This window comes from Tamandua tetradactyla, chromosome 15 (assembly GCF_023851605.1).
Source record: "Tamandua tetradactyla isolate mTamTet1 chromosome 15, mTamTet1.pri, whole genome shotgun sequence".
Taxonomy (NCBI): domain Eukaryota; kingdom Metazoa; phylum Chordata; class Mammalia; order Pilosa; family Myrmecophagidae; genus Tamandua; species Tamandua tetradactyla.
Window position 1 is genome coordinate 48,020,937 of NC_135341.1, and position 15,033 is coordinate 48,035,969.

General features: G+C 55.0%; 1 protein-coding gene across 2 annotated transcripts; it reads left to right on the forward strand.

The window, feature by feature from the left end:
• Positions 1 to 337: 337 nt before the first annotated feature.
• Positions 338 to 9,519, forward strand: XIRP1 (xin actin binding repeat containing 1). 2 transcript variants are annotated; one of them, XM_077129759.1, is made up of 3 exons: positions 338 to 467; positions 3,352 to 6,703; positions 7,131 to 7,241. In XM_077129759.1, the coding sequence occupies exons 2-3, from the start codon at positions 3,353 to 3,355 to the stop codon at positions 7,137 to 7,139; spliced, it is 3,360 nt and encodes a 1,119-aa protein (XP_076985874.1). In that variant the 5' UTR covers positions 338 to 467; position 3,352; the 3' UTR covers positions 7,140 to 7,241. The 2 variants fall into 2 exon arrangements, with proteins under 2 accessions (XP_076985874.1, XP_076985873.1); XM_077129758.1 differs by having other exon boundaries at positions 3,352 to 9,519.
• The last annotated feature ends 5,514 nt before the right edge of the window (positions 9,520 to 15,033 follow it).

Consider the following 15,033-nt stretch of genomic DNA (forward strand, 5'->3'; position numbering starts at 1 on the left):
ACACAGGCTCTCCTGATGTCCCCTGCCCCTCCTTATTCATTTCCTCAAAATAGTCTGGGACACCCCCGACCCACCCGTGGCTGAGTCACCGGGTCCTCAGGTCGCCCCCAGGATGAATGAAGGCCTCTCCCCACCCTCCCCCTCCGCAGTAGAAAGAACACGTAACTGATTCCCCGGGATGGAAGAGCGACTTCCACAAGCCTAAAAATAACCCAGCCACTTCATACTCTGAACTTAGCCTCCCCTGACCACCCCCACCTGGCCCACCCCCCCCCACCCCCCCAGCCACCAAGATAAAGGCAGCTGCTGGGACTGGCAGGGGACAGAGACCCAGAGCCAAGGCGGCGAGAAGGCCTGAATTAGCAGTGCAGGACCAAGCCCGGACGCCAAATACAGAGGGACAACCGACCCCCGAGAGGCACTTACCACAGACTCCGAGCATCCATTCGGCCAGGCAAGACCCTCGTGTGAGTAGCCTGCCCCTTTGTCTTCCACAGAATCCTCTCTGGGCCCTCTGGGTAGGCTCTCAGGACAGCAGGAATAAGGGGTGGCTCTGGGCGGAAGAGGGCATTTGGGGACCACATTTTCCAGTAGTACAAGAGGAGTCTCTGACATCAGGAACCCATGAGGGGGCTAAGGGAGAGTTAGCAGGAGTCCCATGGGAGCTCTCAGAGGGCTGCTAAAGGCCTGAGGTGGGGAGCAGGGCTTTAGGGGCCCAGTATCTGAAGGAAAGAGGGTAGAGGGAAGGAGGGAGGCCAAGAGAAAGGAGGCTGGGGTGGTGGGGGACCAGGAACGGTAAGTAGGCCTAGTCTGCTTTACCAGGACAAGCCCCCTGCCCAGCTGTTGTGGGCAAAAGTCTGGGCATATTCGGCCCCAGGAATTTCTCCCCGGGGCTGGTCTGAGGTTTGGATGAGCCCTACTCCCCACATATTGTGGTCTAGAAGCTGGGGGCGGGGAGGAATGCAGCGTCTGCCCGAGGCCACTGTCTTGACAGTGGGAGGGCCCTAGGGGCAGATCTGGGGTGCTCATAGCTCATACCAAGGAGACCAGATCTCAGTCTGTGCAGATGTAGATGTGTGGAGGGATTGGGACCACAGAAGGGGGTACCTAGGCACAAAAGTCGGGGCATCCTGAGAGGCTGGCCCAGCCTAGGAGGCCAGGCTGCCTAGGGGGCCCCCACCCAAGTCTGGTCCCAGTTTGAAGTCTGCCTTCACCCTACCCTCACCCTCTAGAAATGAAAAAGCCCCAGGAGTTCCCAGACCAGGCAGGGGTGAGAGCAGGAAAGCCCAGAGTGAGGAAACCAGTTCCCAGCTTGACTGGTGCCTTGCTGGGCAAGGACTCCTTGGACAGTAAGGGAATTAAATCTGGTGACCTCTGAAAGTCCTCAGGCCTGACATCTCTGGAGTCCGTGATTCGAACAGTTAGTGACCACAGCAGAGATTCTGGAGATTCCTGGGGGCGGGGGTAGGGGTGGAGTTGGTGGCCTGCACAATGCCATCTGCTGCAGCTACCCGGGTGCTGATAGGACCGAGTAGACGTGGGGACAGTGCAGGTTTGCCTTTGGCAGGGGGTCCTCATAGAAGCTCAGTGACTAAAGAAACCATCTAGAGGGCTTGATGAGGCTGCAGGTTCAAGGGGTTTCCACCTCTCAGGGGCTTAGTTGTCTTCATGGACCCGCTGGGAGTTAGGGTGGGGCAACACGGTCTCCTCTTCCTGGCCCCATTCCCACCTGCTTCCAGTGTCCCTGCACCTAGCCTCTTCCCCAAGCCTCTTTGGCCAGTGGATGTTTCTAGGCTCCAGTAGGGACAGGACTGCAGGGGGGCAGAGTTCAGGGGCAGGGGGGCAGGACTTAGGGAGTCCAGGATAGCAAAGGAGATGAAGTGGGCCAGGGGCTCCCCCTGCCCCCACTGGCTGAGCTTGGCCCTTCCTCCCCAGCCCAGGGCTGCTGCCTGAGGCCAGGACCTTGGCTATATTTAGCACCGGGGTAGAGCAGAGCAGTGGGTCAGGAGCAGTCGGAGGAAGGGACGTGCTTCTCATTCTTTCCCTGCTGGCCTCTAGGAACTTTAAGTATACCTGTCACAAGACAGATAAGGCACACGTGGGACAAAGACCAGAGACGGGCCTGAGAGGTGGAGAGTAGTGCTGGGGAGAGGCTGCATCTTGGTGAAAGCTAACTGACCTGAAAATGGTGGAAGAAAAGGAATAAAATGCCACATCTGGGGCTGGTTGAGGGGTTAGGGGCAAGGGATGAGAGACACTGAGGGCCCAGAGGCAGGTCTGAGCCTGAGGTCCTAAGTGCCTAAAACTGTGCTTGCCTGCACAAGACAGGGGAGAATTCTCCTTGGTCAAGGAGCAGGGCTCTCTGCAGAACGGGCCCCTGGTCCCACTGTTCTGCCCTCCTTATGGGTGTCTCCAAGAGGTGCCTGCTAGAGAAGATAGAGGCACCACGGTCAATAGGAAAGTTTCACTCCCGCTGCCCTTTTATTTCTTGAGGGCCAGGCCCTAAATGGGGTCTGGGAATCCTGAGCCAGCACTGCTTGCCACTCATTCGCCAGCATCCCACTCTTTCTGGACCTCAGTTTTCTCGCCTTCAACTGCAAGGGGCTGGGCTCCACGACCCTTGGCTGCCTCCAGCACAGACCTCCTGAGTCTTTGGGGTACAGCACAAAGAACCCTGACCAGGCATGCAGAATCTGGGTCTGCCCACCCACAAGATGCCCCTCCTCAGTCCTCAAATGCGTCCACTGTAGCACCGGCTGCAGACCCCTGCCATGTACTCTGTGGTCCTGGGAAATATTGGAGAGTGAGTGGAGAGTCAAAGGGTAAATGTGCCACAGAGACGCAGTCAATGTGGGATGGGCGCCCTCTGGTGTTCTTCAGAGGAATTTCATCTCCGTGGGAAATCAAGTCATCTGTGTAGGGTCCCACCTTTTACCAGCTGAGACTAGTAAATCAAAATTTCCCCAGGCACTCATCTGGGGGTCCTCCAGGGAAAAACAGACTGACAAAGGAAGGCAAGAGTGGGGAGTGTCCAGTTTGCCGACTGGACACATCGCACTAAAAGAAGGAGCCTAAATGCCAGTGGTGAACTGCTTGACCATGGGGAAGCAGAGACCCACCTTGCTGGATGACTCCATATGTCTAAGGTCAAGGCTTGTCATGCACCCACCATGCAGATGGCAGAGTGAGGCTCAGGCCAGGTAAGCCTAAAGACAGAGTGAATCTCCGGGCTTGTATCGCCATGAAGTTACTTTGCCCCGGGCCCTCCCCCTGCCAATCCTCCCAGCAAATAGCCCCCACCCCATCTAAAGCCCACGGCCCCATGCTCACTTTGTTCCTTCTCCTTAAAAGGATGTCCAATGCCCAGATGCAGGTGGCCCCCACATCCAACATCCCAATGACGACTGCAGAAGACCTGCCCCTGCCACCACCCCCGTCCCGAGAGGATCTGCCACCACCACCGCCCAAGGAATCCTTCTCCAAGTTCCACCAGCAGCGACAAGCTAGTGAGCTCCGCCGCCTCTACAGGCACATCCACCCCGAGCTCCGCAAGAACCTGGCAGAGGCTGTGGCTGAGGACCTGGCAGAGGTCCTGGGCTCCAAAGAGCCCACCGAAGGTGACGTCCAGTGCATGCGCTGGATCTTTGAGAACTGGCAGCTGGATGCCATTGGAGACCATGAGAAGCCAGCTGACAAGGAACCCGTGCTGAGTGGCAGTGTCCAAGCCACCTCCCGGAAGTTTGAAGAAGGCTCCTTTGCCAACAGTATAAACTGTGCACTGGCCGGACCCCGGCCATCTGGAGGGGACGTTCGTGCAGCCCGCTGGCTGTTTGAGACAAAGCCCCTGGACGAACTGACGGGCCAGGCTGAGGCATTGGAGACTACAGTGAGGGAGCCTGCAGCCAGTGGAGATGTCCAGGGTACCAGGATGCTCTTTGAGACGCGGCCGCTGGACCGCCTGGGCTCCCGCCCCTCCATGCAGGAGCAGAGCCCCTTGGAGCTGCGCTCAGAGATCCAAGAGCTGAAGGGTGATGTGAAGAAGACGGTGAAGCTGTTCCAAACGGAGCCACTGTGTGCCATCCAGGACGCAGAGGGCACCATTCATGAGGTCAAGGCCGCATGCCGGGAAGAGATCCAAAGCAATGCAGTGCGGTGTGCCCGCTGGCTCTTCGAGACCCAACCTCTAGATACCATCAACCGGGACCCCAGCCAGGTGCGGGTGATCCGTGGCATCTCCCTGGAGGAAGGGGTCCGGCCTGACGTCAGCGCAACTCGCTGGATCTTTGAGACACAGCCTCTGGATGCCATCCGGGAGATCCTAGTGGATGAGAAGGACTTCCAGCCATCCCCTGACCTCCTCCCTCCTGGCCCAGATGTTCAGCATCAGCGGCATCTCTTTGAGACCCAAGCCCTGGACACTCTGAAAGGGGATGAGGAGGCTGGGGCAAAGGCCCCACCCAAGGAGGAAGTTGTCCCTGGCAATGTCCACTCTACTCTGTGGCTATTTGAAGCAAAGCCCCTGGACACTCCCAGAGACCAGGTCCAAGTGGGTCATCTGCAGCGGGTGGGTCTCCAGGAGGGTGAGGGGCTTATGTGTGAGTGCCTATCCAGGGATGGCTCCTCAGCACTGCCCCTTTCCCAGAGCGCCCCCCAGAGGGACGGGGTGAAAGGAGATGTGAAGACCTTCAAGAACCTTTTTGAGACCCTTCCCTTGGACAGCATTGGGCAGGGCGAGCCTCGGGCCCATGAGACTGATGCTGCTGGGCAGTCCCAAGGCACAGGGTCCGCAGTGTATGCCATGCAGGACGGCAAGGGCCACCTCCATGCTCTGACCTCCATCAGCAGAGAGCAGGTAGTCGGAGGCGATGTTCAGGGCTACAGGTGGATGTTCGAGACACAGCCCCTAGACCAATTGGGCCGAAACCCCAGTACTGTCGATGTGGTACGGGGCATCACCCGACAGGAAGTGGTAGCTGGGGATGTGGGCACTGCTCGGTGGCTCTTTGAAACCCAGCCGCTGGAGGTGATCCACCAGCGCGAGCGGCAGGAACGACAGGAGGAAGAGGGGAAGGGTCAGGGAGGACCCCGGCCAGAAGCACCAACGAAGGGTGATGTGCAGACCATCAAGTGGTTGTTTGAGACTTGCCCAATGAGTGAGTTGTCAGAGAAGCAGGAGTCAGAGGTCACAGACCCCACCACCAAGGCCAAGGTCCAGTCCTGCACCTGGATGTTTGATCCCCAATCCCTGGATAGGCCAGAAGGTTCCAGGGAGCAGCATCTGCAGGTTGGCCAGGTCCAGACAGGAGAAAGGCAGACAGATGGACATGTCTTTGAGACTGAGCCTCTGCAGGCTTCAGGTCTCCCCTGGGGGAGAGGACCTGTGCGATATTGCAGCCGCGTGGACATCCCTTCGGGACAGGTGTCTCGTCAGAAGGAGGTTTTCCAGACCCTGGAGGCAAGCCAGAAGGAAGACCAGGGGTCCAGGGTAACTCCCGGGCCCATCCCTGAGGGTTCCGTTCACAAGTTCACCTGGCTTTTTGAGAATTGCCCTATGGGCTCCCTAGCAGCTGAGAGCATCCGAGGGGACAACCTCCAAGAAGAGCAGCCCACAGGCCCCACAGGCAACAGGGCACTGGCGAGGCAGGACACTGCAGCTGAGGGGACCCTGCAGACTCTGTATGCCACAGCTGGCATCTTGCACCATGGAGGCATCCTCATGGAGGCCCGAGGGCCCGAAGAGCTCTGCCTTGCCAAGTACGTGCTCCCAGGCCTAGGGCAGGGGCGCCCCCGCATCCTAAAAGAGGAGGTGGTGTCTGGAGCACTTCCCAGGATCGTCCTCCAAGTGCTACACCGGCCAGACGTGGAGCAGCAGGGGCTGCTGGTGCAGGAGGACACCACTGGCCAGCTCCGACTCACGCCCCTGAGGCTGCTGGCTCCAGGCAGCAGTGGGAGTGTTGCCGAAATGGACCCTGAGCTCCAGCAGGTGCTGGCTTGTGGCCTGGGAACCTCGGTAGCAAGGACCGGGCTGGTGATGCAGGAGACAGAGCAGGGCCTGGTCGCAGTGACCGCCTACTCACTTCAGCCCTGGGTGGCCAGCAGGGTCCCTGAGAAGAGCAGTGTGCAACTGCTGGCCAGCTGCATAGACAAAGGAGACCTGAACGGCCTTCACAATCTGCGGTGGGAGCCACCACCTGACCCAAGTCCAGGGGCAGTCAGCGAGGGGACACAGAGGCTGCCTCTACCTGAGAACATTATCCATGTCCCCCCACTGGACCCCAGCGTGGAAATGGGACATCTGCGAGGCCCAGCACCCATACAGGTCATTGGAAAGACAGTTCCTTTGGCTAGGGAAGCGGCAGCCCTGGCCCACATAAAGGACAAGGAAAAGCATGAAAACAATCATGCCAGGCAGAAAGGGATGGCAACCTTAGAAAAGTCAGCAGGAGCCACAACTGCGCCTCCGGGCCCCAGGGCCCCTGACCTCCAGGCCGCCATGCAGAACCTGCAGATGGCAACAGCTGAAGCCCAATGTCTGCACCAGCAAGTGCTAAACAAACCCAAGCAGGGCCCTGCCCCTGCAGCCACCTCCATGCACCTCCAGAAGTGTCTTCTGCAAGCACCAGCCATGGTCACTGGGGCTCCCCAAAGCAATACGAGGCCTGTGGCCGGAAGGGACCCCGGGATCCCAACAGCCCCCAAAAAGGTCAGTGGGGAACAGAAAGCACTGCCTGGAGGGCTGCCTGCGGGATGGGGTACAATTCAGGATGGTGTCTACACGGCTCATCCTGTGAGGACCTTTGACCCACTCAGGGGTGTCAAGCCTTCCGAGAGTGATTCCCCGCCCAGGGGCAGGAACACTGCCCCCTCGGCCCAGGCTCCCAGCCCACTCCAGGAAGGCCCAGGTCAGAGTCTTGGACCAGAGCAGAAGGAGACTGGGAGCCACACACAGAAGGCCTGGGGACTGCCAGGGAAGGCAATGACAGAAGTCAGCCCAAGGGGCCTCCAGGCTCCAGAGACCACCTTGAAGGCTGACCTTTTAGCCCACCCCACTCTGGCCTCTGGGCCTCGGGCTGCAGGTGCCAGCCTGCCCTCCCATAATGCCTCTGTTCCTCCTCCTCCTCCCCTCCCAGCTGCTGTGACAGGACCTGACTTCCCAGACCAAGCCAACCATGAAGAAGACGCCAAGCAGCAGGCCTCCAGGTCCCTTAAGAATCCCCTTCTCCACTCCCAAAGCTTCCCAGCCGGTCAGAGAACCCCTGGGGCATCACAGACAGAGTCCCTGAAATTAGAGTCTACCATGCCCCCAAGGAAGAAACCCCAGCTGCCCCCCAAACCTGCATACCTAACACAGATGCACCCTCCCCAGAGGCTGCCCAAGCCCTCAGCTCCATCTCCCAGCTCCTCCTTGGAGGTAGGGCAAGGAGAACACAGAAAAGGCCAGACCTATACAGCCATCTCTCAGGTGACCAAGGTCCCAACCACTCCAGGCCAGGGGTGTGTACCTCTACCTGGTTGCCCCACTGGACGGAGCCAACCCAGCCCTCAACATAGCCTCAGCACCATGGCTCCCAGGCCCACTGAGAGTCAGACTACGGGCAGCAACGCCCAGGGCCCTGAGCATCCTAAGCTTGGAGCTGCCAGCAGCAACCCTACCTCACCACAGCGGGGCCCCAGTCCTCCCGGAGAGCAGCCCAAGGAAGATTCCATGCAGAGGGCCCTTGGGAGCCCTGAGGTTCTGCAGGGACGGCAGCAAGAGCTCCAGGGCCTCCTGAGCCAAGTGCAAGCCCTGGAGAAGGAGGCTGTCAGCAGTGTAGACGTGCGGGCACTGAGGAGGCTCTTTGAGGCTGTGCCCCAGCTGGGAGGGCTTGCCCCTCAGGCTCCTGCTGCCCCACGCAAGCCTGAGACCTCAGTGGAGCAGGCCTTTGGGGAGCTGACACGGGTTAGCACCGAGGTGGCCCAGCTGAAGGAACAGACCCTGGCCAGGCTGCAGGACATTGAGGAGGCTGTGCGCAAGGCCCTCAGCTCCATGTCTAGCCTCCAACCTGAGGCCACCAGGCGCCATTCCCAGGGATCCCCAAAGGACCATAGCGCTCAGAAGGTCAGTATCACGGATAGCAATAGAGCCAAGTCCGATTGGTCAGGCCAGGAGGCCAGGGAACAAACTGAGGTCCAGCATAAAACTAAGGATAGAGGTCAAGCAGCCACAACTGCCCCTCCTACCAGGAGGCTGGAGACATTGAGACAAAGTCCAGGCCTCCCTCGAGACTTTCCTTCCTGCAGAGGTTCTTCCCCTACCTTCATCTCCATCGAGTCAGCCACAAGGAAGCCTACAGACACTCCCAGCCCCCAGGACAGTCCTGATGTCTCAGCGAAAAGCACACACCTGCTCCAGCAGGAACATGTTCAAGACCCGGCCGGCAGGAAGGAGGTCCCCCAGTACTCTGGACAGTCCAAGCCTGCCCCTGCCTCGGCCAGCTCCTTGCCCACGGGGCGGCAGAAAAGTGTTCTGGAGCTGCAGACTGGACCAGGTGGCTCCCAGAGCTATGGAGCCGTGAGAACCGTGACTGAGCAATATGAGGAGGTGGACCAGTTCGGGAATACAGTCCTTTCGTCCTCCACCACGGTCACCGAGCAAGCAGAGCCACCCAGGGGCCCAAGCCCCCACCTGGAGGTCCATACCCAGTCCTTGCTACGGCAGTTCCTGCACCGGCCAGCAGGGCTCAGCAGCGGCCTGGCAGAAGCAGGGGCAGTTTATGTGCCCTGTGGCCACTCCCAGCCAGCTGCCCAGTGAGCCCCTCCACTTCCTGTCACAGCCTACCAACCGCCATTGGGATGCCTCCCTCCAAGGCCCCTGGACTGAGGTGGGTGCCTACCTCCTACACACATGGGGCAAGGACCAAGAAGAAAGGGCATCTTCCTAGAATTGCTGTGAGTCGTTTCTCTCTCATTTGTTCCATAGATAGACTGAGTTCTTGCAAGGGGGGTGAAGAAAGATGAGGAAGAGGCCCATGAAGTAGCCCAGGCACAGGGGTAGGATGAAGCTCCCAGCTGCTCATGGAGGATGTAGTTTGTACAGACACACCCAAACCCCTCACACAAGCCAGGCTTGAGCACTCCTCACACAAGCCACGTGTGTGTGTGTGTGTGTGTGCGTGTGTGTGTGTGTGTGTGCTCACCACTGGTGAAATAGAAGCCAGGCTCAACCTTGGTTTCCTTTATTATAAGTCTGAATGTCCGTCCTCAACCGTTCCTTAATCCCTGGAGAGAACCAGAGCCCACTGGACACAGGGTTGATCTCTGTTGGGGATTGGTCTGAGGCTTCCAGAAAGGCTTGGCCACCAGTCACATCTCCATCATTCAGCTGGTCTGGTCATCCTGGCAGCTCCAAATTCCCATAGAGAAGCTCAGCAATTAACAATGTTCCTAGAAGCCTAGAAATGCACTGCCATTCTCTGCCCTCCCCACCCATACCCCAGATTGGAAGACTACAGCCTGAATAAACCCAGGTTTTATTCTCTACTCTGTGCATTTCTGACTGTTTGTGTATCTGTTCCAGAGTCTTGGGGCGGGGCGGTGGGGTGTGGGGAGAATTGAGTAGGGTTGAGGGCAGCCACAATCTCCAAGTGCCCTAGAAATACAAGTGTTAGAAGACTCTACAAAGACACCCTGTCTTCCACCAGCTCATCTGAGAACTAGAAAGACCCTGCTTATTCCCTTGTTCTTGTTGCCCCTCCTCACCACCATACACACACATCATGCCCCCTGCTTTAGCTTGCTAACTGCCGGAATGTGATATACCAGAAACAGAATGACTTTTATAAGGGGGAATTTATTAAGTTGCAAGTTTTTAGTTCTAGGGCTGTGAAAATGTCCAAATTAAAGCAAGTCTATAAAAATGTCCAAATTAAGCCACCAACAAGAGGTTACCATCACTCAAGAAAGGCCAGTGCAGTTCAGGATTTCTCTCTCAACATGGTGAACATGGCGATGTCTGCTAGCTTTCTCTCCAAGCTTCTTGGTTCATTGAAGCTCCCTTGGGAGCATTTTCCTTCATTTCCAAAGGCCTCTGGCTACCTGGGTTCTGCAACTCTGTAGCTTTCTCCAAAATATTTGCTATTTTAAAGGATTCCAGTAAACTAATCAAGACCACCTGGAATGGGTGGAATCATCTCTCCCTCTAATCAAAGGTCAATACCTACAATTGGGTGTGTCACATCGCCATGGCGATAATCTAATCAAGTTTCCAACCCACAATACCGAATAGGGATTAAAAGAAATGGCAGCTTCCACAAGATGGATCAGGATTAAAACATGCCTTTTCTAGGGTTTCAAACTGGCACATACCCCTACATCCAGCCTTCCTCCCCCTCACCCCCCACTGCCCCAAAGTGGTTCAGGGACATCATCCTGGAGTAGAATCCAGCCAGAATCCTGTTCCCAAGAAGAATAGTGCCCCAGTCAAGCCTGTGAGGAAGGAGGACTGCACAGCAGAAGAATTCTGGTACCCAACATGGCGAGGCCACTACCTGCTCAGGTTAAGTATTGTGTTTGGAGCAGAGGCTTCGGTAAGAGCTATGTCCATCTTCCAGCCTGAAAGCTAGGGTGATTTGACAAAGGACTCCTTTCACTCTAAAGCAGGCCCATTCTAGGCAGCAGGGAAACAGAAGTGAGGTCCTGCTCTCACATAATAAATAACGAGAAATATCAGATCAGGAATAAGGGTGATGCACCTGACCTGAACAAGGAGAAATGGTCTGGCCACGTCAGCCACTGAAATTCTCCTGGCAGGAGGCCTTCACTGATTCCCAGACCTGACTAGGCCACTTTCCCACTCTAGGGTAGGGGTCTTAAAATATGGTGATGTGACAATGAGAAGTGACTGTATTAGAGGGGGTGGCCAAGGCACCTCTCTAAAGAAAAAAATTTAATCAGAGTTCTGAGTGACAAAAAGCCAGCCAGGTGAAAATCAGGGGGAAGAGCTTGCCAGGCAGAGGGATCAGCATATGCAAAGCCCAGAAATGGGAATAAGTTAAGGTCCTGGGTTTCCTGGATTCCCTTTCACAGAAGGGGCTTTAGCAACTAGAGCTCTCCACCCCAGCCCACACCCTACCCCCAGCCCAGGCCTCAGCCCTCAACAACCCTCACGGCCACCTCTTTGCCTGCTCAGCTGACATGTCCCCCTGGAGCAACAGAATTCTGATCACGAAGGAACATGTCCCCTGTGGGAGATTGTGGTGTGTGTGGAACATTCAATAATTCAAATCCACCAGCCTGGGCTTGATACCTCCACCTCATTGGGTCCCTGGCCACATGCACCCCTCCATGGGATCTCAACTCATCACAGCACTCAGTAGCTTATAGTATGACTGCTCTCCTCAGTTTTCTCCTCTATAAAGTGGGCACAATTATAGGAGCTATTACTCTGACGATTAAGTGAATTAATATGTGTAAAGTGCTTGAAGCTATGCCTGGCATGTAGAACTCAAAAGTGTTCCCATTTATTATTGTAATGATGACTTTTAATATATCTCTTTTCTCACCTCCAAGTAGCACTTCATAAAATAAACGGACACATAAATGAATGAAATCATTAAGTGAATTAGTGAATTCCCTAATTCATCCAACATTTATTAAGTACCTACTTCATGTCAGGTCCTATTCAGGCTTCATATGTGGTTCTATTCAGGGTGCTGAAAATAAAGATGAACAAGATGGAATTTATCCCTGACCTCATGTAACGTAGATTGAAGGGGAAGCAGTACATAAGCAGATAATATCAATTCAGAGGAGAGAAACACAGCGAAGGAAATAAAAACGAGGTCTACGGGAGGGTGGGCAGTTACTTTAGTTTGGATGGTCGGCACATTCAATGCGGAGGGCACACTGAAACTGAGATCTGAATGGCAGAGGAGCGAGTGCGACTGGCTGCAGGTGGAGGGGAAAAATCGGGGTAGGACGGTTGGTGGCGAGCTCCCGGGCGGCAACCGGCATCAAGCGGCTCTTGGGTGAGGCCCAGCCCAGTCCCCGCACTCCTGCCGCGGGGACCCAGGCTCCGCCTCTTCTCCGCCCGGGGAGGGGGCGGGGTTGGAAGCGGGGCCCTGCCGGAGGCGGAGCGCGCCGTGAGCAGACTCCGCCCCTGGAGCCCGCGGAGTCGCTTTCCCAGAGGCCGTCACCAAGGTGACGATGACGTCACCCGGGCCGCGGAGTTCGGAACGTTCCGGCAGCTACGACCGTTGCTGGGAAACAACGAGTGGGCGCGCGGCCAGCGGCGGGTTCCGCTGGCTCTACAGACGCCGGACGCCGGGAAGCGCCATCCTGGCCGGCCCTTCCTCGGAGCCTCCCTCGCGATTCCAGAAGATGCCGGGTTCCGGTTCTCACCTATGCCTCCGCTACGCCCGCGATTGACTTGCCGGCCAAGGCGTCTCCTCACTACTCGATACTCTCTGTCAGTGCCTCTGTGTCCCAAATTTGTTCACCGGTCCCCATCTTCACCGCCGCCACCCAGCCTTAGGCCACCGTCCATCCCCCTTTCCTGGATCACTGTCGTAGCCTGCCAAGCGACCCTCTTCCCTTCGCCCTGTCCTCTTTACAGTGTGTCCTCCACCAAGCTGAGCCCTTTAACGGACCAAGTTCTTCCTTCACAATACTCTCCAGTGGCTTCTCAGCTCATTCTGAAATTTACACTCCACTCCGTGCCCCTCTGCCTCGTCTCCAGCTTCGTCGCCCCCACGCTCTTCCTCGTCCACATCCCTTAATCACACTCGTGTTCTTGCGCGTCATTGAACACGCTAAGCCTATTCCTGCCTCTGGGCCTTTTCACTTGCTGGACTCACTGCCAGGAAGTTTCTTTCCCGGGCTTCTGCTCACTCAGATCTTGGTTTATGTTGCCCCAGAAAGACCTTTCCAGATCCATCTCCCCATCCCCATTATGGTGACCTTACTCCAAGTTCTCATGCTGCTTTAATGTTTTCCCTAGGACCTAACACAAAATGAAATGATCTTTTTCACTTGTTTATTGTCAGTGTTCTAGATAATATTCTTGCATAGCAAATCACACCATTTTCTGATTGTTCATGAATTCTGTGGGTCAGAAATTTGGACAGGACGCAGTGGGGATGACTAATCTCCATGTCATGATGTTTGGAGCCTCAGTACAGAAGATTTGAAGGAGGGGTTGGGGGGGAGGCAGTAATTCAACAATTGGGGTCTGAAAACATCTGAAGATTCTCTCATTCACATGGCTTGCAGCTGATGGCTGAGACCTCAGCTGGGATGTCAGCCAGAACATGAACCCATGGCTTCTCATGCTTCTTCACAGCATGGCAGTCCAGGGAAACTGGACTTCCTACATGGCGGCACAGGGCTCCAAAGGCAAGGGTCCCAACTAACAAGGCAGAAGCTGTATCGTTTCTCGGGACCTAGCCTGAGTCACAGCCTGCCCTGATTTTGTTGTTGTTGTTATTTATTTTTATTTTTTGGCTTTTAAAAAGGGAATTTATTAATTTTCAAGTTTACAGTTCTAAGACTACAAATATGTTTCAACTAAGGCATTCCGAGAAAGATAACTTGATTCAAGAAAGGCTGATAGGTCTGGAACACCTCTGTCAGCTGGCAAACTGCCCTGATTTTAAGGAAGGGGAATTAGACACCATTTTTTTTAATGAGGAAGAGGCACAAAGTTCAGAAGAACTGCAGTAAAGTGGCATTTCCACACTGAGTTTTCCCTCGCTAGAATACCATCTCAATGACAAACCATGTCTCATTTGTTTGTTGCTGCATCCCCAGTGCCTGGAATGGTGCCAAAGGGCATAGTCAGTGCCCAGTACATGTTTTAAAGTGAATAAATGAAAGTCTGTCTTTTAAGGAGTCATTCAAACCCTGTTCTTCTTCCTGTACGTGTGTTTCCCATCCCAGCCCTTGATTTTGGTCTGGTCTGCTCTGGAGGAAGCCCAGTGTTTACATTGGAAGGTGGTAATAAAGGATAATTTTTTGGGTGGAAGGACTGTTACTGGGGATTGAAAAATGTGTAGCCAACAAGGTTCTGGGGTAGTTTTCTACTATGAGGGCTATTAAAATCCGGTCTGCTTTTGCACATTCTGAACTCTGGGAATGTCAGGGTGAGGAATGTCATTTTGTTCTCTTGGAGAACAGGAGAGTGGCCCAACGAGAATAGGGCTCTGGGGAGGTACCCCGCACAGCAAAGAGGGGGTTGGAGTATCTGTTAGGAGCCATTGCAAGGATCTGGGCATTGAAGTCACTGCCTACATGCCTGTCAAATTACTCAAATTCTCCTTGTGTTGTTACTCATGAAGCACTTTCCATTTGATCTTCCCAAAATCCTGGTGTGTGTGCAGTTTCTCTTCCTATTTTGACCCTTTCCATGAAGGGTAGCCAGATCTGCCCATTCACCCCAGCCAGAGAAATGGGAAGTCACCCTAGGCTTCTCTTTGCTTCCCCTCCCCCATCCAGTGGGCACCCAGGTTCTGCTGCACTTCCCAAATATCTCTTCCCCTTTCCCCTCCCCTCCATCTCTACTATTGGGGCCTGTATTGCAGCAATGGCCTCCCACTGCTCTCCCGGCCTTCAGTGCTACTCCCAAACTGATAGTCTTACAGTACAGCCCAGCAGCAACTCACCACCACCACCATCATAAAATCCACGTTCCTTAGGTCATTCTAGGCCCTTCTTGTACAGCTGCTACCTGTGTTCATAGTAGTCTCATCTTACTCCAACCCTGCCCCCACCCCCAAGTCGTACCTTGTAGGTCCTTTAATGCTCCATTCAGGCTATCACATCACCCTGCTATTGCTAGGGCTGACTTACCCAGTAGACAGTGCCCACAGCGTAACGTACTTTTAGGGGTCCATTAAATGTTCACATTTCTTTACAAATCAGAAGAAGAAGAAAAAAAAAGAACTAGATAGAAGAAAATATTTTAATATATAACATTAATATATTCATGTTTTAGCATAATAGGTGTAAAAATGATTTTTAATATTTATTTATGGAGGATAGATCCCACAAAGTGCCAAG

What these genes read in the sequence shown, in the direction of transcription:
- XIRP1 (XM_077129758.1), top strand. Translation starts at nt 3,353, where the DNA reads ATGTCCAATGCCCAGATGCAGGTGGCCCCCACATCCAACATCCCAATG.